General features: G+C 39.4%; 1 protein-coding gene across 4 annotated transcripts in view; it reads right to left on the bottom strand.

Annotated features, from left to right (window-relative positions):
* The window catches only part of CDK14 (cyclin dependent kinase 14), a 629,746-nt gene that overhangs the window by 207,424 nt on the left and 397,309 nt on the right, over positions 1-25,013 (bottom strand). For all 4 annotated transcript variants that reach the window (XM_075315629.1, XM_075315630.1, XM_075315632.1 and 1 more), the window contains 2 exons: positions 21,619-21,742; positions 10,473-10,593 (listed from right to left, as the gene is read on the bottom strand). In XM_075315629.1, coding sequence (XP_075171744.1) covers positions 10,473-10,593; positions 21,619-21,742 — 245 coding nt within the window. The remainder of the gene's footprint in view (positions 1-10,472; positions 10,594-21,618; positions 21,743-25,013) is intronic.

The raw sequence follows: 25,013 nt of genomic DNA, 5'->3' as shown, positions 1-25,013 counted from the left end.
TATTGCTAGCGATGTCGCGAACGATAGCATCCGCCCCTGTTGTTCGTGCGACATCTGGTGATCGCTGCCGTAGGGAACAATATCGCTACGGCAGCGTCACACACACATACCTGTTCAGCGTCATCGCTGTGGTCGCCAAACAATCCCTCCTTCAAGGGGGAGGTGCGTTTGGCGTCACAGCAGTGTCACTAAACGGCCGCCCAATAGAAGAGGAGTGGAGGAGATGAGCGGCCGGAACATGCCGCCCACCTCCTTCCTTCCTCCTTTCCGGTGGACGCAGGTAGGATGATGTTCGTCTTTCCTGCGGTGTCACAACACACAGGAACGACGAACAACCTGCGGAATGAAACACCAACGACATTATGATTAGGAGCGACCTGTCAACGATCAATGATTTTTGCCGTTTTTGCGATCGGTGATGGTCGCTCCTAGCTGTCACACGCTGCGATGTCGCCGGATGTGCGTCACAAACACTGTGACCCCGACGATATATCGTTAGCGATGTCGCAGTGTGTAAAGTACCCTATAAAGAGAGAGACAGAGACAAAGCCAGATCAGTATCATAAGAGGCAAAACTGGGACAGAGTTGGAAGAAAAAACTGTAGTCAATGGAATAGCTGAGGTCAGATTCTAGAAGGTCAGAAGTGAATGAAGGCAGACAGAGCAGAGTCAAAGTCAGGAAGGATAACAGGTAAGACAAGGTTAGGATAAAGCAGGGTCAGTAAAAGGGTATCCACACAGATTGATGGCGCTCAATATCTGGCTACTACAAGCAGTATGCTGGGAGTTTAAGAAGGGTGTGGAGGTGTCCCACTGGCCACAGCTGGATTATGATTACTCCTGCTGAGCTGGTGGACAGCACACTCAACATTCAACCTGGCTAGGTGAAACCACAGGCTCCAGCTACAACATTGCCAATGTAATGACAATGTCTATGACACCCACTGATACTGTCCGTGACGTCTCGATCATCTCCACTGCCGGCATAGTGAAAATATCAGAGGCAGAACTTCTGGGTAGAGATTTGAGAAACTGATTTTTTTTTTTTCCACAAATTATTCACGAGTTTCACACTATTACCCTCCCATAAGAAAAAAAAACAATTTGCAACATGTTTATATGTATTAAATTAAAACTTGGTAGATTCTTTAAGGTAGAAAGAGCGGCACTTCACAATGGAGTATTTGCGATGTTTTAATATACCATTGTAAACAGAGTTAAGGGTGCTTTACACTCTGCGACATCGCTAACGATTTATCGTCAGGGTCACGTCGTTAGTGACGCACATCCGGCACAGTTAGCGATATCGCAGCGTGTGACACCAAGGAGCGACGATCACAAAACCGTCAAAAATCGTTGATCATTGACACGTCGCTCCTTTTCATAATATCGTTGGTGGTGCATGCCGCTGCTTGTTCGTCGACGAACATCCCTTTACCTGCGTCCACCGGCAATGAGGAAGGAAGGAGGTGGGCGGCATGTTCCGGCCGCTCATCTCCGCCCCTCCTCTGATATTGGGCGGCCATTTAGTGACGCCGAACGCACCTCCCCCTTGAAGGAGGGATTGTTCGGCGATCACAGCGACGTCGCTGAAAAGGTATGTACGCGTGACGCTGCCGTAGCGATAATGTTCGCTACGGCAGCAATCACCAAATGTTGCACGAACGACAGGGCGGGTGCTATCGCTCGCAACATCACTAGCTATCGATAGCAATGTCGCAGCATGTGAAGCACCCTTTACAGCAGACCTGGGCAAGGGGCGGCCCGCGGGCCACATCCGGCCCGCCTACTCTCTGTGACCGGCCCGCCTGGCTCAGGGCGTCCTTGCTGGCCGGTCACTGATGAGGGCAATCTGACCTGTTGTCCGGAGCTCCAGGCTCCGGGAGGCGCGTGGTCAGATTGCCCTCATCAGTGCCCAGGCAAATGCCGAGGCCCTGGAGAGCCAGGGGGGCTCACTCGGCCTCGTCAGTTCTGGTGCCCCTTGGCCGGGGCCCACTCGCCTTAGTTCTGTTGCCCCCGGGCCGAGTTCCGGGGACCGCAGTCCTCGGCAGGAATCTGCGGCGCCGTCCCTTTAAGGAGAAAAGACTTCCTGGTTGAACTTCATCTGTGGGCGGAGCTACCGGCCGGCGTCCTGCTCATCCCACAGATGAGAGTTGCAGTGCCAGCCAGCGACCCCCAGCACAGTGCTTCTTTCCGGCTCTGTGTGGGCCCCCTCTCCACCGTGACCTGAGCGGTATGTGCCCTCCCCACCCCCCGATTTATGGGCCCTGGTGAGCTGTATGGGCTCTTCTCCCCCACTAAGTGTATTCCCTGCAAACCCCCCCCCCCTCCCCGGTGCCGTATGTGCTGGGCCCCAGAGCCGCGTGTGTGTCTGTCTGTATGTATGTATATATGTAGCAGAGCTATGTGTGTTTGTATGTAGCAGAGCTATGTATGTAGCAGAGCTATGTATGTATGTAGCAGAGCTATGTGTGTCTGTAGCAGAGCTATGTGTGTCTGTAGCAGAGCTATGTGTGTCTGTATGTATGCAGCAGAGCTGTGTGTCTGTAGGCATGTATAATGTATATCTATGTATGTCAGTGTATATGGCTGTATAGATGTGTCCGTTCTATATGTATTTTTGTGAGTTTGTCTTTAAATATGTATGTGTACGTATGTGTGTCTGCGTGTTGATGGGGCCCACTGGGACTCTTCCGCCCGGGGCCCACAAAAACCTGGAGCCGGCCCTGACCCTCATCACACGCTGCGTGTCGGGCAGAAAACAGAGGACAGATCCTGAAGCTCCGCACAGTGTAGGCAGCGGAACGCAGGAATCTCTCCTCTGTTCCTTGCCCAACACTTTTCTCTGTGACACACGCGCGCCCTGATATCGTCAGTACGGCGCACGTGTGTCATTTGAAAAGTTCCCGCCCGGCAGGAGAAGCTGCAGAGGCGGGGGCTGTATGGAGAGAGGCAGCGGCGGGGGCTCCTAGGAATACAGCGTCGGCGCAGCCTGGCCATGTGAAGGAAAAGCAGCTCAGCGGGGGGCTCGTACGGAGGTGTCTGAGGACGGGAACGATAAGAAGAGAGGTGAGTGGTTACTAGTAACCTGCAGGGACAATGGGGGCGGGCAGGCGGGGGGCTGGGGGAGAGGGGTAACTTTTGACAAATATTTGGGGTGTAGTGGTTTAGTATATGGGAATGTAGTTTTACAGGTGTGGTATATGGGGGGGGGTGTAGTTTTATAGGTGTGTAGTGGTGTAGTATAATACAGGTGTATATAGGAGTGTAGTATAATACTACACCCCTATATACACCTGTAATATACTACACCCCTTTATACACCTGTATTATACTACACCCCTATATACACCTGTATTATACTACACCCCTATATACACCTGTATTATACTACACCCCTATATACACCTGTATTATACTACACCACTACACCCCTATATACACCTGTAATATACTACACCCCTATATACACCTGTATTATACTACACCCCTATATACACCTGTATTATACTACACCCCTATATACACATGTATTATACTACACCCCTATATACACATGTATTATACTACACCACTACACCCCTATATACACCTGTATTATACAGGTGTATATAAGGGTGTAGTATAATACAGGTGTATATAGGGGTGTAGTATAATACTACACCCCTATATACACCTGTATTATACTACACCACTACACCCCTATATACACCTGTAATATACTACACCCCTTTATACACCTGTATTATACTACACCCCTATATACACCTGTATTATACTACACCCCTATATACACCTGTATTATACTACACCACTACACCCCTATATACACCTGTAAAATATACTACACCCCTATATACACCTGTATTATACTACACCCCTATATACACCTGTATTATACTACACCCCTATATACACCTGTATTATACTACACCACTACACCCCTATATACACCTGTATTATACAGGTGTATATAAGGGTGTAGTATAATACAGGTGTATATAGGGGTGTAGTATAATACTACACCCCTATATACACCTGTATTATACTACACCACTACACCCCTATATACACCTGTAATATACTACACCCCTTTATACACCTGTATTATACTACACCCCTATATACACCTGTATTATACTACACCCCTATATACACCTGTATTATACTACACCACTACACCCCTATATACACCTGTAAAATATACTACACCCCTATATACACCTGTATTATACTACACCACTACACCCCTATATACACCTGTATTATACAGGTGTATATAGGGGTGTAGTATAATACAGGTGTATATAGGGGTGTAGTATAATACTACACCCCTATATACACCTGTATTATACTACACCACTACACCCCTATATACACCTGTAATATACTACACCCCTTTATACACCTGTATTATACTACACCCCTATATACACCTGTATTATACTACACCCCTATATACACCTGTATTATGCTACACCCCTATATACACCTGTATTATACTACACCCCTATATACACCTGTATTATACTACACCACTACACCCCTATATACACCTGTAATATACTACACCCCAATATACACCTGTATTATACTACACCCCTATATACACCTGTATTATACTACACCCCTATATACACCTGTATTATACTACACCACTACACCCCTATATACACCTGTATTATACTACACCCCTATATACACCTGTATTATACTACACCCCTATATACACCTGTATTATACTACACCACTACACCCCTATATACACCTGTATTATACAGGTGTATATAGGGGTGTAGTATAATACAGGTGTATATAGGAGTGTAGTATAATACTACACCCCTATATACACCTGTATTATACTACACCACTACACCCCTATATACACCTGTAATATACTACACCCCTTTATACACCTCTATTATACTACACCCCTATATACACCTGTATTATACTACACCCCTATATACACCTGTATTATACTACACCCCTATATACACCTGTATTATACTACACCACTACACCCCTATATACACCTGTATTATACAGGTGTATATAAGGGTGTAGTATAATACAGGTGTATATAGGGGTGTAGTATAATACTACACCCCTATATACACCTGTATTATACTACACCACTACACCCCTATATACACCTGTAATATACTACACCCCTTTATACACCTGTATTATACTACACCCCTATATACACCTGTATTATACTACACCCCTATATACACCTGTATTATACTACACCACTACACCCCTATATACACCTATAAAATATACTACACCCCTATATACACCTGTATTATACTACACCCCTATATACACCTGTATTATACTACACCCCTATATACACCTGTATTATACTACACCACTACACCCCTATATACACCTGTATTATACAGGTGTATATAGGGGTGTAGTATAATACAGGTGTATATAGGGGTGTAGTATAATACTACACCCCTATATACACCTGTATTATACTACACCACTACACCCCTATATACACCTGTAATATACTACACCCCTTTATACACCTGTATTATACTACACCCCTATATACACCTGTATTATACTACACCCCTATATACACCTGTATTATACTACACCCCTATATACACCTGTATTATACTACACCACTACACCCCTATATACACCTGTAATATACTACACCCCAATATACACCTGTATTATACTACACCCCTATATACACCTGTATTATACTACACCCCTATATACACCTGTATTATACTACACCACTACACCCCTATATACACCTGTATTATACTACACCCCTATATACACCTGTATTATACTACACCCCTATATACACCTGTATTATACTACACCACTACACCCCTATATACACCTGTATTATACAGGTGTATATAGGGGTGTAGTATAATACAGGTGTATATAGGAGTGTAGTATAATACTACACCCCTATATACACCTGTATTATACTACACCACTACACCCCTATATACACCTGTAATATACTACACCCCTTTATACACCTCTATTATACTACACCCCTATATACACCTGTATTATACTACACCCCTATATACACCTGTATTATACTACACCACTACACCCCTATATACACCTGTAATATACTACACCCCTTTATATACCTGTATTATACTACACCCCTATATACACCTGTATTATACTACACCCCTATATACACCTGTATTATACTACACCACTACACCCCTATATACACCTGTAATATACTACACCCCAATATACACCTGTATTATACTACACCCCTATATACACCTGTATTATACTACACCCCTATATACACCTGTATTATACTACACCACTACACCCCTATATACACCTGTATTATACTACACCCCTATATACACCTGTATTATACTACACCCCTATATACACCTGTATTATACTACACCACTACACCCCTATATACACCTGTATTATACAGGTGTATATAGGGGTGTAGTATAATACAGGTGTATATAGGAGTGTAGTATAATACTACACCCCTATATACACCTGTATTATACTACACCACTACACCCCTATATACACCTGTAATATACTACACCCCTTTATACACCTCTATTATACTACACCCCTATATACACCTGTATTATACTACACCCCTATATACACCTGTATTATACTACACCACTACACCCCTATATACACCTGTAATATACTACACCCCTTTATATACCTGTATTATACTACACCCCTATATACACCTGTATTATACTACACCCCTATATACACCTGTATTATACTACACCACTACACCCCTATATACACCTGTAATATACTACACCCCTATATACACCTGTATTATGCTACACCCCTATATACACCTGTATTATACTACACCCCTATATACACCTGTATTATACTACACCACTACACCCCTATATACACCTGTATTATACAGGTGTATATAGGGGTGTAGTATAATACAGGTGTATATAGGGGTGTAGTATATTACAGGTGTATATAGGGGTGTAGTATATTACAGGTGTATATAGGGGTGTAGTGGTGTAGTATATTACAGGTGTAGTGGTGTAGTATAATACAGGTATTTATAGGGGTGTAGTGGTGTAGTATAATACAGGTGTAGTATATAGGAGTGTAGTGATGTAGTATAATACAAGTGTAGTATATAGGGGTGTAGTGATGTAGGTTATCACAGGTGTAGTATATAGTGATGTGCTGCAGTTTATTACAGGTGTAGTATATAGTGATGTAGCATATTACAGGTGTAGTGTATACTGATGTATATTACAGGTGTAGTATGTGGCGGGTGTAGTGATGTAGTATATGGGGATTGTGTGTGTATGTATACATTGTGTGTATGAGTATATATATTATACACGCACAGTATATATGCGTGTTTGTGTGTATATGTATATATATATATATATATATATATATATATATATACACACACAAACACGCATATATACTGTGCGTGTATAATATATATACACATACACACAATGTATACATACACACACAATCCCCATATACTACATCACTACACCCGCCACATACTACACCTGTAATATACATCAGTATACACTACACCTGTAATATGCTACATCACTATATACTACACCTGTAATAAACTGCAGCACATCACTATATACTACACCTGTGATAACCTACATCACTACACCCCTATATACTACACTTGTATTATACTACATCACTACACCCCTATATACTACACTTGTATTATACTACATCACTACACCCCTATATACTACACTTGTATTATACTACATCACTACACCCCTATATACTACACTTGTATTATACTACATCACTTCTCCCCTATATACTACACTTGTATTATACTACATCACTACACCCCTATATACTACACTTGTATTATACTACATCACTACACCCCTATATACTACACTTGTATTATACTACACTCCTATATACTACACCTGTATTATACTACACCACTACACCCCTATAAATACCTGTATTATACTACACCACTACACCTGTAATATACTACACCACTACACCCCATATACACCTGTAATATACTACACCCTTATATACACCTGTAATATACTACACCACTACACCCCTATATACACCTGTAATATACTACACCCCTATATACACCTGTAATATACTACACCCCTATATACACCTGTATTATACTACACCCCTATATACACCTGTATAATACAGGTGTATATAGGGGTGTAGTGGTGTAGTATAATACAGGTGTATATAGGGGTGTAGTATAATACAGGTGTATATAGGGGTGTAGTATAATACAGGTGTATATAGGGGTGTAGTATATTACAGGTGTATATAGGGGTGTAGTGGTGTAGTATAATACAGGTGTATATAGGGGTGTAGTATAATACAGGTGTATATAGGGGTGTAGTATAATACAGGTGTATAAAGGGGTGTAGTATAATACAGGTGTATATAGGGGTGTAGTGGTGTAGTATAATACAGGTGTATATAGGGGTGTAGTATTATACTACACTCCTATATACACCTGTATTATACTACACCCCTATATACACCTGTATAATACAGGTGTATATAGGGGTGTAGTGGTGTAGTATAATACAGGTGTATATAGGGGTGTAGTATAATACAGGTGTATATAGGGGTGTAGTATAATACAGGTGTATATAGGGGTGTAGTGGTGTAGTATAATACAGGTGTATATAGGGGTGTAGTATAATACAGGTGTATATAGGGGTGTAGTATAATACAGGTGTATATTGGGGTGTAGTATATTACAGGTGTATATAGGGGTGTAGTGGTGTAGTATAATACAGGTGTATATAGGGGTGTAGTATAATACAGGTGTATATAGGGGTGTAGTATAATACAGGTGTATAAAGGGGTGTAGTATATTACAGGTGTATATAGGGGTGTAGTGGTGTAGTATAATACAGGTGTATATAGGGGTGTAGTATAATACAGGTGTATAAAGGGGTGTAGTATATTACAGGTGTATATAGGGGTGTAGTGGTGTAGTATAATACAGGTGTATATAGGGGTGTAGTATTATACTACACTCCTATATACACCTGTATTATACTACACCCCAATATACACCTGTATAATACAGGTGTATATAGGGGTGTAGTGGTGTAGTATAATACAGGTGTATATAGGGGTGTAGTATATTATAGGTGTATATAGGGGTGTAGTATATTACAGGTGTATATAGGGGTGTAGTGGTGTAGTATATTACAGGTGTATATAAGGGTGTAGTGGTGTAGTATATTACAGGTGTATATGGGGTGTAGTGGTGTAGTATATTACAGGTGTAGTGGTGTAGTATAATACAGGTATTTATAGGGGTGTAGTGGTGTAGTATAATACAAGTGTAGTATATAGGGGTGTAGTGATGTAGTATAATACAAGTGTAGTATATAGGGGTGTAGTGATGTAGTATAATACAAGTGTAGTATATAGGGGAGAAGTGATGTAGTATAATACAAGTGTAGTATATAGGGGTGTAGTGATGTAGTATAATACAAGTGTAGTATATAGGGGTGTAGTGATGTAGTATAATACAAGTGTAGTATATAGGGGTGTAGTGATGTAGTATAATACAAGTGTAGTATATAGGGGTGTAGTGATGTAGTATAATACAAGTGTAGTATATAGGGGTGTAGTGATGTAGGTTATCACAGGTGTAGTATATAGTGATGTGCTGCAGTTTATTACAGGTGTAGTATATAGTGATGTAGCATATTACAGGTGTAGTGTATACTGATGTATATTACAGGTGTAGTATGTGGCGGGTGTAGTGATGTAGTATATGGGGATTGTGTGTGTATGTATACATTGTGTGTATGTGTATATATATTATACACGCACAGTATATATGCGTGTTTGTGTGTATATATATATATATATATATATATATATATATATATATATATATATATATATATATATATATATATATATATATATATATATATATATATATATATATATATATATATATATATATATACACATATACATATTATATATATAACCGAGTTAATTATATTAGTCCGGCCCTCTAAAACCATCCCAATTTCTCATGCGGCCCCATGGGAAAATTAATTGCCCACCCCTGCTTTACAGCATAGATTGGGAGGGGGGAGTACAGGTAAGCCGGACGACGGACGTTTCGCACTGAAACAGGTGCTTTCACAGGTCCACTCTGTTTACAATGGTATATTAAAACATTGCAAATTCTCCATTGTGAAGTCCCGCTCTTTCTACCTCAAGGAATCTATTGGATCGCTTTATCTACACTAGCTGAGCACCACTGGAGTCTGCCGGAGATCCAACTTCTAAATGAACCACAACCCGTGAGTACTCACCTGGGGCTGCAGTGCCCGGTCATTCCTCTTCACCTTCAATTAAAACTTGGCAATTTTACAATAAATGAACTTTCAAGCGAGACTTACCACATGTCCAGACAGGTAGAGTATTCTGTGGAGCCCAATAAGACATCGGGAGGTCGATACCAAAGCGTTACTACTTCATTAGAGTACGTGTGACTTGGGACTGATTTGGCGCGAGCGAGACCTAAAAACAAAAATAAATTGTTACATAAATTATCTTTCAATAATTAACTAAAGTATTGCCAAGAAATCTTGGGGGGGGGGGGGGAAATAATAGCAAGAATGGTCTATAGTAATTATGCAAAAATATAGTAGACACGATCAAACAAATTTAACATTCCCATTTCTAGGATAAGATTTAAAAACTTTTTGCCTTTGTAATTTATTTTGTTACTTTGCATTGCAAATGCAATAGTAAGGTTTTACATAGTTTTCAACTAATATTCCTTACCACTTAGATGCTGTAGACTCTGTGCAACTACTTTACATACCTGGCTGTTCTGCTGCTACTTGTTGACAGCTTAGAGCTGAAGTCACATTTTTACTTTTATTGAGAGTACGATGTCTCTGCTCTAAACTGAACAAAATAATGAATATTGTAGTTTGACTTTTAGTGTAACTTTTTAAAGGGAAGGTGTCACCAGATTTGGCGACTATAAGCTGCAGCCACCACCAGTGAGCTCTTATATACAGCATTCCAGAATACTGCATATAAGAGTCTAGGCCGCTCTGTAGAACATAAAAAACACTTTTATAATATTCACCTTAGGGGTGGTCTGGTCTGATGGGTGTCTCTGCTCTTCGGGTCCGGCGCCTCCACTCTGTGGTATTTGCCGTCCTCCTTCTTCTGATGCCTGTGTGCATGACGCGTCCTACGTCATCCACACTTGCTGGCATTGAGGTCCTGTGCAGGCATAGTTTGATATGCTCTGGTCAGGGCAGATCAAGGTATCGTAGTGCACATGTGCGGGCTGTCTTTAACCTTTTCTCACGCCTGCGCATTACAGTACTTGATCTGCTAGGCACTTATAGGCAGGTAGTTGCAGGTCACGGACCTATCCTAACAGGGATTCTTCAGCCTACTGTTTGTAGACAGAACAGTTTCTTCTCTTCATCTCTGCTCTGTCCGTGGGCTATTGCTACTGATGTCATGTTGATTGATAGCCAGATCCCCACATTCTTTGAAGATAGGAACTGCTCTGCAGTAACCGGCAGTGGCCACTACACATTGAACAGAGCTGCGAAATGGAGCTAAAGCTTGTAACAGCTGAGCTTAAGTGGTACCGGGTGTCAGATCGCCATCTATCCAATACTGATGACTTAATCTATGGATAGGTCATCAATATATACTGACCAGACAAAACCCTTTTAGGCTGCTTTCACACTTGCGTTGAACGGCATCCGTTGCTATCCGCCGCCTTGAGGAATTACGGTAACCGTTGCAGGAAACCGTTTTATTCCTCATAGACTTCTTTAGCTACGGATAGCAACGGATGGCCTTGCGTTGCATCTGTCAGCCGACGCTGCGTTGCATCCGCCTGGCAGATGGAACGCTGCATGTAGCGTTTTTCTGCACTTGGCGGAGTGTCAAAAAAACGCAACCTGCAGGATTCCGTCGGCGGCCGTTTTTATAATGGACGCCTATGGTGGTGGATTCCGTTAACGCATCCGTCTTTACACATATGGGCATGCACAGTTGTGTAAAGTCAAGAATAAAAACTATAATGGATTGCGTTATTTTGTACGATCTGTAGCATCCGTTGTGCCATTATATGTAACTCATCCGTTGCATCCGTTACACAACGCCGTTCAACGCAAGTGTGAAAGCAGCCTAAAAGCCCCGTCACACACAGCGACGTATCTAACGATATATTGCCGGGGTCACGGATTCCGTGACGCACATCCGGTATAGTTAGCAACGTCGTTACGTGTGACAGCAAAGAACGACCGTTAACGATGGAAAATACTCACCTTATCGTCCATCGTTGTGTGACACCTCGGGAACGACGAACTGCAGCTTACCTGCGGCCGCCAGCAATGCGGAAGGGAGGAGGTGGGCGGGATGTTACGTCTCGCTCATCTCCGCCCCTCCGCTTCTATTGGGCAGCCGCTTAGTGACGCCGCTGTAACGCCGCACGAACCGCCCCCTTCGAAAGGAGGCGGTTAGCCGGGAACAGCGACGTCGCTAGGCAGGTAAGTCCGTGTGACGGCTCCTAACTATATTGTGCGCCACGGGCAGCGATTTGCCCGTGACGGACAAACGACGGGGGCGGGTGCTTTCACCAGCTATATCGCGGCATCTAGCACCCCCTTAACTCTCATAATTAGCACACACAATTTTTTTGAAAAATAAAAATTTTTCTTCAAAAAGTCCCCAAATAAACAAAATTTTAATGAGTAACATTGAACTTATTCTAAAGCAGAAGCAATAATATAATCATAAGGGGAAGAAAAAGATATAACATTTTCGCGTGAAGGTAAAACATAGAAGTGGAGTTCATTACTTTATTGTAGACCGGAGGGGGGAAAAAAAACATTTTTTTTTGTTGTGTGAAGTTAATTTTGTTTGAGATTTCCACTCCAGGCAGCAGACAATATAATAACCTGATTGTCACTCATCATACAGATGCTACACTTCTTCCATCTCCACGGCCTGCCAAGACTTCGATACGAACAATGAGCTACCAAACCAATTATCCAGTCTTTTTACACCTCTGCACCCTTTACATTACGGGAAGTAAGAATTTTACATGAATTGGCCTCCTAGATGATATACATTCTAGCCAATTACACGGCACTACAATAGGCACAATACACAAAAAGAGAGCACGCAACACAACACTGCAAGAGCTGCTGTCAATTCTCATCAGAAGGCAACAATTCTAAAGAGGACGGCACCAAAACCAGAGCAGCAGTTAACAAAAATCCTTGAAATGTGACAATCATTTAATTATTTGCCTTTCTGGTTTTTAAGCATATTGAAAAGAAACTCAAAAATAATAAAAAAAAAAAAAAAATGAGACAATGGCAAACCAAAACTAGTATTCTCTAATATTTGATCCAATTAGTAACTAAAGAAGTTACATTTCAAAAATTCAAATTAGAAAATTTCAAATTTAAAAATAGAAGGTTGGTGTTTTATGATATTTAACATTAGAAATTATAAAATAAACAAACAAGTAAAAATTGAAAAAGAAAACACAAATCTAAAATCTTTTTAAACTTTGTATTTTTTTTCTTAGTAACTAAAGAAATTACATTTCAAAAATACAAAAATTCAAATTAAAAAATTTAAAAACAGAAGGCTGCGTTTTAAAATATTTAACATTAGAAATTTTAAAAGAAACATAAAAAACCCTGTAAAATCTGTAAAAAAAAAAAATATTTTTAAATTGTGTTTATTTTTTCTCACTAAAGAGATTACATTTCAAAAATACAATTCAAAACTTTACAAATTCAAAATAGATGGTTGAGGTGTATAATATTTAACATTAGAAACTTCAAAAGAAACAACAAAGAAAATATATAAAATGTAAAAACTGCAAAAAACTAAAAATCTTTTTACATTTTTTTCTCAGTAACTAAAGAAATTACATTTTAAAAATACAAAAACAGAAAAATTCAAATTAAACTTTCAAATTTCAAAATGGGAAGATTGGTGTTTTATATTTAACATTGGAAACTTTAAAAAAAAAAAAACAAATAAAATATGTAAAATGTAAAAACTACAAAAAACTCCCCAAAAAACTAAAATAAAATCTTTAATTTTTTTTAATTTATTTATTTTTCACAGTAACTAAAGGGATTACATTTTAAAAATACAAAAATTGAAATTTGAAACTTTCACATTTCAAAATAGAAGGTTGGTGTTTTATAATATTTAACGTTAGAAACTTTAAAAGAAACAGTAACAAATAAAACATGTAAAATGTAAAAACTACAAAAAATAAAATTGCTAAATAAAATCTTTTTAAATTTTCGATTTATGTTTTTACTTTTAAACCTTAAAGTATAGTCGAGTTTATTTTTATATTTATTTTTATTTTATTTTGTATTTATTTTTTTACATTTAAATCTTAAAAAAAAAAAAAGTATAGTTTGGTTTATTTTTTACCATAGAAAAAAATAGTCAACTGACTATAAATGGCTGTCTTTACAATGAAAATAATACTGTGTAGAAATACTCCAAAAACAGTTTTACAGAAAGCTATCCAAAAACTTAAAAAAAATACTATACTTTTTTTTTTTTCTTTTTTTTTTTAAGTAAAGTGAAATTTTCCTGGTTTTCACTAGGACAAGCGTATGTGACATGACCAGTAGACGCCCTGCGCCGTATTCATGAGAGATCTGGGTCAATTAGAGAGGCGTTAAATAATAAATTTAACCTTTGTGTGATATTGAGAGGCCGTCATTAGCGGAGCTCTGCAGGTCCCTCGGTGGCACTGTGCATTCTACAACCTGTCATGATTTGATATATGACCTCTTATTTAAGAAGACCACCGAGTATATATCCTTGTCAGTGTATATGCCTGTCAACAGCTCTTCATGTGTAAAGTGTAAAATTATTAGCATTACAGAGCTTTTGGAAAAGTGCAAGATTTAAGAGAAAAAAAAAAAGGGAAAAAAAAAAACAACAAACAGATACATTAAACTAATTTAGTTTGGAATGGAAAAATATAAAATACATTATTAATAATAATAAAAAAAATATTTTTATGAGTTAGCCTTTTGTTTTTTCGTGTATTTTTTAATGTCCAGGATTGTAGACAGAGTTTAGTTTTTCCATTAATTGATGCCTGATTCATTATTTTCAAAAACTTGACACGAAGATATTCCACTCTTCAACCCCAGAGTGTTTTTATGTATTGAAGTTACTTTGGCTTGATTTTTGTACCATTCTGAAACACGGGCAACTTTTTGTAATTAACAAAAACAAAACAAAAAAAAAGGTTAAAAAAGGGCAATAGTTCATGTGTGCCATTTTAAAGAAGTTGGTGCAAAAAGTAAAAAAATAAAAAAATGAATCAAGATCAATATCTCCATCAATATACTGGTCTGCTGTGCACCAGTTTAATCGAGTTGTTTGAAAGAAGACAAAAATTATTATTTTTTTTATTTTTTTTTACTGGAAATAGCACCACTCTACAGGCTGTTTCTTGTACTGATGCTCAATTGCCCACAAAATAAAGGGACTGAACTGCAATCCTGGACATAGCCTTTGGACAATGGTGGTACTGTTTTCAATTGCGGATTGTTACACACTTATAACAGATATGCAGATTCTTGTAGCTGAAATATCTCGGGGATCCACTGGTTCTTGCCACATGTGATAGAATGGTAGAGTTAGAAGGGACCTCAAGGGCCAATAGATCCAATCCCCAGCGAGTGCAGGTTTTCCTAAATCATCCCAGCTATATGTTTATCCAGCTTCCGATAGAAGATTTCATTGATGGGGAACTCACTGCCTCCTATCACTGCCTGTTCCCCCCCCCCCCCCCCCCCCCCCCCCCCCCCCCCCCCCCCCCCCCCCCCCCCCCCCCCCCCCCCCCCCCCCCCCCCCCCCCCCCCCCTCTCTGACTGCCCTCACTGCCTCCCGTGGTCGCCTGTTCCACTCTCTGATTGCCCTCACTGCCTCCCATGGTTGCCTGTTCCACTCTCTGACTGACCTCACTGCCTCCCATGGTTGCCTGTTCCACTCTCTGATTGCACTCACTGCCTCCTGTGGTTGCTTGTTCCACTCCCTGACTGCCCTCACTATCTCCCATAGTTGCCTGTTCCACTCCCTGACTGCCCTCACTGTCAAAGTTTTTCCTAATGTCTAATGTGAATTTCCTTCCTTTTAGTTTCATCCCACTGCTTCTTGAACTTCCTTGTTAAGAACCATGGAAGAGTAGAGTTGAAAAAAATAGATTTTTTTTTTGTATTTTCCCCCTGGGACTTGAACCAACAACCTACAACATTACAGGCAGCAGCTAAAGCTAAGAGCCACAGGAAAAGCTAACGATTCTTGTACTTCCTTGTCTAGAATTATAGAATGGTAGAGTTGGAAAAATGACTTTTTTGTTATTCTCCCCCTGGGCAGAGGTAAGAGCCATGTGTCAGATAACAGGTACCAGTCAGAAAATCCAAAAGGTAGACTCAGAAATCAATAACAAACCTATAGAAGTCAAGAAAGGCAAGTATCTGAAGAACCAAGCCATTCAAGGTAGGATGAAGATCCAATTAAATAGGACTTGTCACCAAATAGAAAGTGACCCCTCTTCCTGCCCATGAGGTTCCAGAAATATGGGCCTTTTTACTTGGTATTCCCTTTTATGGCCTTTCAAAAGTGGGTGTGGATCAAAGGATAATTCAGAACAGCCTAAAGACACACCCCTGAGGATCCTGTGAACCACTCCTCCTAGTTAAGACCATAACAATTAGCTCTAATAAAAGCTGTCTAGGTGTCATGACATGGTTCTTTTTATTGCCTTTCAAAAGCGGGTGTGGATCACAGGATAATAATGCAGAACAGCCTAAAGACACACCCCCAAGGATCCTGTGAGCCACACCCCCTAGGTACAGACCTTAAATATTAGTACTAATAAAAGCTGTCTAGGACTCACAACATGGTTACGTGGTACCCATTTTGCCAGGCCTAGTCATTGCTGAACAAAGGACTGAAGGCAAGCAGAGTGAAAAATCAAAGACCCAGAGTGAACAGAGGACCAGGCAGCGAGCTCAGGCAGTAGGACAGATGAGAGCCAAGCTTAGGACAGGTGAATGTAATTGTTTATATTTTAACCTCTATTGGGCCTATAAAGAATCCAGTAAAATATTAACCGTTAGCGTTATGATTAGGGTGCACTAATACATTTGTACAAACCAAAATCTCTGAAAAATTAGATTTTGACAAATCCAAATTTTGGAGCTTATCCATAACAAAGTTTTTTTTTACAAATTGACTTTCTAATCTCCATCATTAGGCAGGGAGCGGTTGTGATTGGACAGGTGACTGACGGCCCTAGGACAGGAGAGTATATAAGCTTTTATTATTTTTAACCACTACCTGGACTTATTTATTTTGCTTTGGTGTGTGGAGAGAATAGAATATACTTTTCGCTGGCATCCCTCCTGCTCCTCCCTGCAGGGATGCACACTCACACACTCCCGCGATCGGCTCTCTACACACTGCCTGGTGTCCTTGCCCTTCTCCACCTGGGTGCCTCCTGCTTCTGCCTCCCAGAACCTGTGCACAAAACACAGGGCCTTTGAGAGTGTTCCTAGGGAATGTGCACGCACCTCTGCGCTTCTTTTAAAGGGCCAGCGAATCACTCCCAGGAAGTGCCTCTCAGCCTATCGCTGAGTACTTAAGGCTCTCTCCCTCTAGGGGAGGTGCCTGATCAACGGCCTATTTTAGTTAATTTAAGCTCTGTGCTCTAGTCAGCTAGTTGCCAGGTCCCCTAGTCTGCCGTGTCTGTCCTGTCTGTACCTGGTTCCAGCCCATCCAGCCCTGCCTATCCCTGGTTTTAGCCCATCCTGCCTTGTTTGTCTTCGGGTTCCAGTTCTGTCCTGCCTGGATCTGCTACCTGTCCATCCTGCCCAGTTGGTAGTAGTGACTGTGTCCGTCCTGGCCGTGCCATCTGCCTCTGCCACTCCAGTGGTCCCAGCCTTGCTTGTGACTCTGGCTGTCCATCCCACCCTTGCTAGTGACTCTGCCGGTCTGTCCTGGCTGTGTCATATGCCTCCGCCACTCCAGTGGTCCCAGCCTTGCTTGTGACTCTGCCTGTCCCTCCCAGCCTTGCTAGTGACTCTGCCTGTCTGTCCTGGCTGTGTCATATGCCTCCGCTACTCTGGTGGTCTATGTCTAAATTAGAGACTCAGCCTGCCTGCACCCATGTCTGTCCCTGCCCTGAGGGTCAGTTGCCACAGTCCCGCACTCTACCCCATTAAAGGTTAGGCCCGGGATCCCCCTGTGGTCCAATAGGTCCACTTTTTCTCGCAGTAGTACCATCTTTGCCGGCGAGCGAGCGTTACAGACATCTTTTCAAATTTGGACGGATTTTGTTAACCACATCTCACGTGCATGGTGGAAAAATCGAGAAAACCTTCCCAAAACATATTTGTAGAGATTGTCTCATTTCCGGTTGATGCACATAAATTATTGGTGGCCCTTTGGTTAAGGTCGGTAGCCAGACTTCAGTCTATCCTTAAAAAAATACGTTATAAAAGTAATTTCATGGAAGGCTGAAAAATAATTTCCTTCATCCATTTACCAATATAGCAGACATGAAATAATGGTCCGATCAACCCAAGACAGTCCTATGGGGTTTGCAGACAATGGCGGGGAATATGCTCCGAGGGGACTCCTCGTCAAATAGATTAGCCTGTTATGCATGTATGGAGAGTGATCATTACATACGCACTATTCTATAACCCCACGAGACCAGAACGCAGCGCGTGACCTCTAAATATACACTGTCAATAACTGGCCATTAAGCTTGTCCCCGGTCATTACATCTGACACCGCAGAATAGTGTAAATACACAAAGCAGCAAAAAATCCAATAAGGAGACACAAATCCCAGATGTGACCGGGGGGGGGGGAGGGGTTACTGCAAATACAGGTTTATAAATGTAAAATAGATTAAATAAATCAGTCTAGGATTCTGAGTTAGAAAGGAACAGTTTTTGGCAAAAACTGCCCCAACATAAAAAAGCAAATACAAGTAACATGTCAAGTAAATAATGTAATAATGATGCAAATAAATGGAAAATAAATAACTTTACCATTTACTGGTGAAGCTGAGCATTGCATCTATTATTAACTTACCCCAGTCTGAGCATTTTGTAAAATATTTTGCAGCCAAAACCCTGTAGTAATTCTGTAAATAACTCCCCAAAGGACTGCACAGGATTCTGAGCCATCACGTACGAGTGGAGGAAAGGTAGCTGTTTTCCTTGGGGTAGGAAATGCAGCCTCCTTCCCGAGCAGCCTGTCTGCATGTCACACGGCATAAGACTATGTTCACATTGCAGAGTCCACCCAATGGTTTCTCTGATGTTTCTGATCAACTCAGGCAGACCCGAGCGGTGACCTGCTGTCTGCTCATTCTGCTCGTTGGGCTTCTTTGATCACATGTTGTAAGGGAGCCAATCCTCATTTTTAGGCTGGAGGAAATCTTCTACCTACGCCAGCTATAATTTATGCTGTCAGTCTAGTCTGTGAGTTGTGGTGTCCCATAGTGGCTGTAAAAAGATTTCATTTGTGCTGTTGTGGAGTTACCCATAGTGTTGTTGCTTCCTTCCTGCTCTTGTTTTCTTCCTAATCTCTTGTTGTTTTATACCTCTGTGTATTTTTGTTTCCTCTGTTTGTCTATTTTTGTGGGTTAAATCACACTCTTGTCCTGGGCCCCTCTGGGGAGGGGATATAAAATCAGGTTTGGTCAGAAGCAGGGCCAGGAAGGAGACGCCAACATTCCCACCTTAGGGTATATCTGAGAATAGGGAAAACACAGGGCCTCCTAGTCTAAGGGTCAGTTTACAGGCCCTGGTTTCCAACTATCTCCATAGTCCCTCGTGACACTGCAAAGGTGACATCATTAGAGAGTGACAGGCACAAAACAGAAGAGTCCATGTAGGGCCGGCATTCCTGCACTGTCCTGCCTCTTCCAAGCAGGCAGGCCAACGCACTCACCACTTCAGCCGGACTGCACACTGCCTCACCTCCCCATGTGTCTCTTTTGCCTCCTGCTCCCAGGGCCTGTGCACGCCGCTCAGGTCCCCCGGAAGTGCACACACACGCACTCTTTTAAAGGGCCAGTGCACTCGCTTTTTTAAAAGGCCAGACCACCTATTCCATAGGAACTTAAGGCATCCTCCCACTAGGGAAGGTGCCTGAACAACATGGTCAATTAGTCAGTTTATGTCCATCTAGCTAGCTAGTTGTCAGCTCCTGCAATTTGTCCACTGTCTGTTATCTTCACTCATTCTCATTAACTTGCACCTGCCATACCCTCTCTGTGCCTGCCTGCACGAGCCATCCTGTCTGCACCTGTCAGCTCTAGAGACTCTGCCTGTCCATACATGAGCCTGTTCCTGCCCTGGGGGTCAGCTGCCACAGTCCTGGACATGGACCTGGGAGTGTCACCTTAGTCAAATCGCTCCCACGTCAGGGCAAGCCCACGTCCCCCTGTGGTCCAGTGGGCCCATTCCTGCGTACTGCCTCATCACTGGCAAGGGTTACAGTCCTGCATAAACCTGTAATAACTGCAGTCTGCAATATTGTCTATTGAGTGACACGCAAAATTGTCATCTAGGATATGTATGCAACTTTCAGAATTTCCAGCTGTTTAAATGGGTTCAGGGCAACCCATGTTTCCACTCTTGTGGGATTGGCCGCCATGTAATATTAGTTTTCCCCAGTAGAGGCCACTGCAAGGGAATTATCAATCAACTCCATATTTTCCCAGATCGATAGAGACAACGAATAGAGATAAAGAATAGAGTCAATGAATAGAAAAAAAAAAGGAAAGGAAAGGAAAGAATGGACAGAAAGCAAAGGAAAGAACAAAAAGGAAAGAAGGGACAGAAAGGAAACGAAAGGAAAGGGAAAAAGAAAAAAACAGAAAGCAAAGGAAAGAAAAGAAAAGGAAAAGAAAAAAGGAAAGAAAAAGGAAAGAAAAAGGAAAGAAAAAGGAAAGAAAAAGGAAAGAAAAAGGAAAGAAAAAGGAAAGAAAGAAAGAGAAAGAAAGAAAGATGGTAAAAGGGAATGAAAGTGTAGAGGAAGAAATAGAAAAAAAGAAAAAAGGAGAAAAAGAAAGACAAAAAATGAAAGAAACAAAAAAAAGGAAGATAAAAATAAAAAAAAACAAAAAAAAGAAAAAATGAGAAAATGAGAAAAAGAAAAATTTAAGAGAGAACAAAAGAAAGAGAAAGAAAATAGCTATCTTAGTATGCTATAGAGATATATAATGTAGATAAGTAGATGATAATAGGAGATGGATAGACAGACGGACAGATATGAGAGATAGATTAGAGAAACAGATAGGTAGATGTAAAACAACCTTGAATAAAAAGGCAAAAAAAGGTGTCTGTGTTCTGCTCTCTATAGACCTGTTTTACATTTTCAGATAACCATTAACAACAAAAAAAACAAAACACATTGTCTGAAGAACATACAAAAATCAATACAGTCTGCAGCGTCCTCATCTGTGTAATCATCTCCTTACCAAAGTCGGCCAGCTTCAGCTCCCCGGTATCACTTATTAGCAGGTTCTGTGGTTTCAGGTCTCGGTGCAGTATATGGCCTTGGTGAATGTAGGACAGTCCTCGCAGCAACTGAAATAAAAATAACTGCAAGAGAAAAAGAAGAGGAGCAGAGTCTGTAAATCTTCTAAGTTTACAAAAATATATAAAAGTTTGCGGAATTTGATACATTTTTAATAATGTAAACAAGTAGGAATATAACAACTTTAAACTAACAGTGACGTTCCGCCTCTTTCTAGTCACCTCAACACTTTTTAGGTCCAACATTCTGAGCGGACTATTTTTTTTTTTATCATATCTTACCGGGGGTTTATACATTCAAATAAGCATTAAGATAAAAGGGTGGACACAGGTAAAACCTCTCTGACAACGAGGACCCACACCTCTTACAAGAATGTGTTCCCTGTTGATCTGTGTCGGCTCATCCAGCGATTCCCCGACTTCACTTCGCGAAGCAGGCTGGCACTAAAGCAGCAGAGAGGAGCGATCATAGCGCTCTCAAAATATAGAGAGCACTGACTGCTCACAGCCCCAGTGACAGGAAGTCAGCAGCTGCAAGGAGAATAAAACAGTTTTTTCCCTGCAGCTGTAGAAGTAAATATAAATATTGATACATTGTATTTTTGAGTAATGAGATTCGTTCACCAAAAATATTTCAACATGATTCAAAGGATCACAAATTCTTTAGGAGGTTACTATTTTATTCGCTGATATTCAGCTCCACATTATTGTATTGCTCTTCTTTCACAATGTAGGTAGAGGTCAGTGCAGTTAATATTTCTGCTCCAATATGTCACTGGCTTTGCAGGGGTTTTTTTTTTTAAAAAACAGGAAATATTCAGCTTTTCATTCACTTCCGTTTGCATTGTAGTGAGAATTCATTTCACAGCTGCTTAAATTACAGGAAACATTTTTCTTAAAAGAGGAAAACTTTTGTTAAATATTCACCCACCAACTCATAACTAATAGATAAAGAGACACAGGTCAAAGTGACAAGCCAATATCCATAAGAACAAAGGTTTTCAAATATAAATGTATTATATATATATTATACATATATATATATATATATTATACATTATATATATATATATATATATATATATATATATATATATATATATATATATATATACATACACACACATTTTATATATTATATATATATATAATATGTATATAAAATGTGTGTATAAATAAAATGTATATAATATATAAAATGTGTATATATATACACATTATATATATATATATATATATATATATATATATATATATATATATATATATATACACACACACACATATATATATATATATATATATATATATATATATATATATATATATATATATATATATATATATATATATATATATATATATATATATATATATATATATATATATATATATATATATATATATATATATATATATACACACACTCACACGAGTATGTATATTATGTATATTATATATATATATATTATGTATATTATATATATATATATTATATTGTGTAGATATATTATGTATATTATATATATATTATGTGTATTATATATATATATTATGTGTATTATATATATATTGTGTGTATTATATATATATTGTGTATATTATATATATTATATATAGATATATATATATATGTATACATTATATATATATATAGAGATATATATATGTATACATTATATATATATAGAGATATATATATGTATACTATATATATATACATACACACATATATATATATATATATATATACACACACACACACACACACACATACATACATACATACATACATATATATATATATATATATATATACACACTAAATATTATATATATATATATATATATATATATATATATATATATATATATATATATAAATATATATATATATATATATATATATATATATATATATATATATATAAAATGTGTGTGTATTTATATATTATATATATACACACACACACACACACACACACACACACATAGGCACATATATAATTATATTAATTATATATATTTATTTTAAAAAAATAGTGCTACACTTCTACACAGGTTGATAGTGGTATTGCAGCTCAGCCTAAGGGTATGTTCACACCTAGCATTTCTAATGCTTTTTTTCTGCATAAAAATTACAGGCTACGACCAGGAAACTGCAGTGGACTTTATATGCATTTTTTTTTATGCATATTTTGGTCCTAAGTGATTTTGATCTCAATGGATAAAAATGGCTGTAAAAATGCTGAAAGAATTGACATGCTGTATTTTAAAAAATAAAAAGCATCAAAAGTCAAAAAACGTAAGGAAAAAATGCACCATATGAATAAGGTTTTATAAATCTGACTTTGCTGTCACTGTAAAATACTGCATTATTTTTCCCATATTAAAAAAAAAACAAAAAAACGTTTAAAGGGAAAAAATGCTTTGTGTGAACGAGCCCTAATTCAGTTTACTAGCTCAAATGTGAAAGGTCAGAAACAACCAACCATGTTTTTCTAAGCCTATACCCTGCCCCTCTCTAATCATAGTTGGGGGGCTTCAGACCCTATTTTGGTCTTGCAGATAATAATCACTAGCCTTAGCACACAATAGCGTACGTACATGTGTCACCAGTTTATTTATTCTGAGTTTTTCTTGGTCTTTTAATCTGACACAACGTGCATAGAGCGCGGCATTATTCGCCCCTCATTCTATTCTACAAAAGCTGGGAGGTATGTTCCAATAATAAAATAAATTGGAAAAAAACGGATACAGGAATAAGCAGTACTATAAGATACAAGCGGTCTCCTTAGCGAAAACCTTGAAGATGATATTTCAAGGAACAAGGAGACAGACATTAAGCAATCAATCTTTAGGCAACAAGTCCCTTGACTTTGATTCATGCATACCGCCATAGGCAAGTAGTTTTGGTATATTTTATGTCTTTGGCACATTTTGAAGATAACGCCAGCGAGATCTGATTTAAGACTTCTGCACAGTCACTTGGTAAGTCTACGGTGGGTGCTATCAATATTTAAAGAGGACCAACCACCAGGATTTTCATATATAAAGTAAAGTCAGTGCTATACTGGTGCTATCATGCTGATTCTATACATACCTTTAGTTGTGAGATCGGATGTATAGTTTTTGAAATACAGGCAAGTAAAGTTTGTAAAATGCACTGTTATTTGATTGATAACAGCTACAGAATATCTAATAGGTGGGTCTGGTTTTGCTAGTTATTCCCGCCTGTCTGCTGCCTGTCTTTCCTTCCTCCTTCTGTAATAACAGAGACCGGGGGAGGAAGGACAGATAGGCAGACAGGGGCGGGAATAGCTAGCAAAACCGGACC

Source organism: Anomaloglossus baeobatrachus, chromosome 6 (genome assembly GCF_048569485.1).
Source record: "Anomaloglossus baeobatrachus isolate aAnoBae1 chromosome 6, aAnoBae1.hap1, whole genome shotgun sequence".
Taxonomy (NCBI): domain Eukaryota; kingdom Metazoa; phylum Chordata; class Amphibia; order Anura; family Aromobatidae; genus Anomaloglossus; species Anomaloglossus baeobatrachus.
The sequence above is the reverse complement of the archived record's forward strand: the minus strand, read 5'-3'. Positions and strand labels throughout refer to the sequence as shown.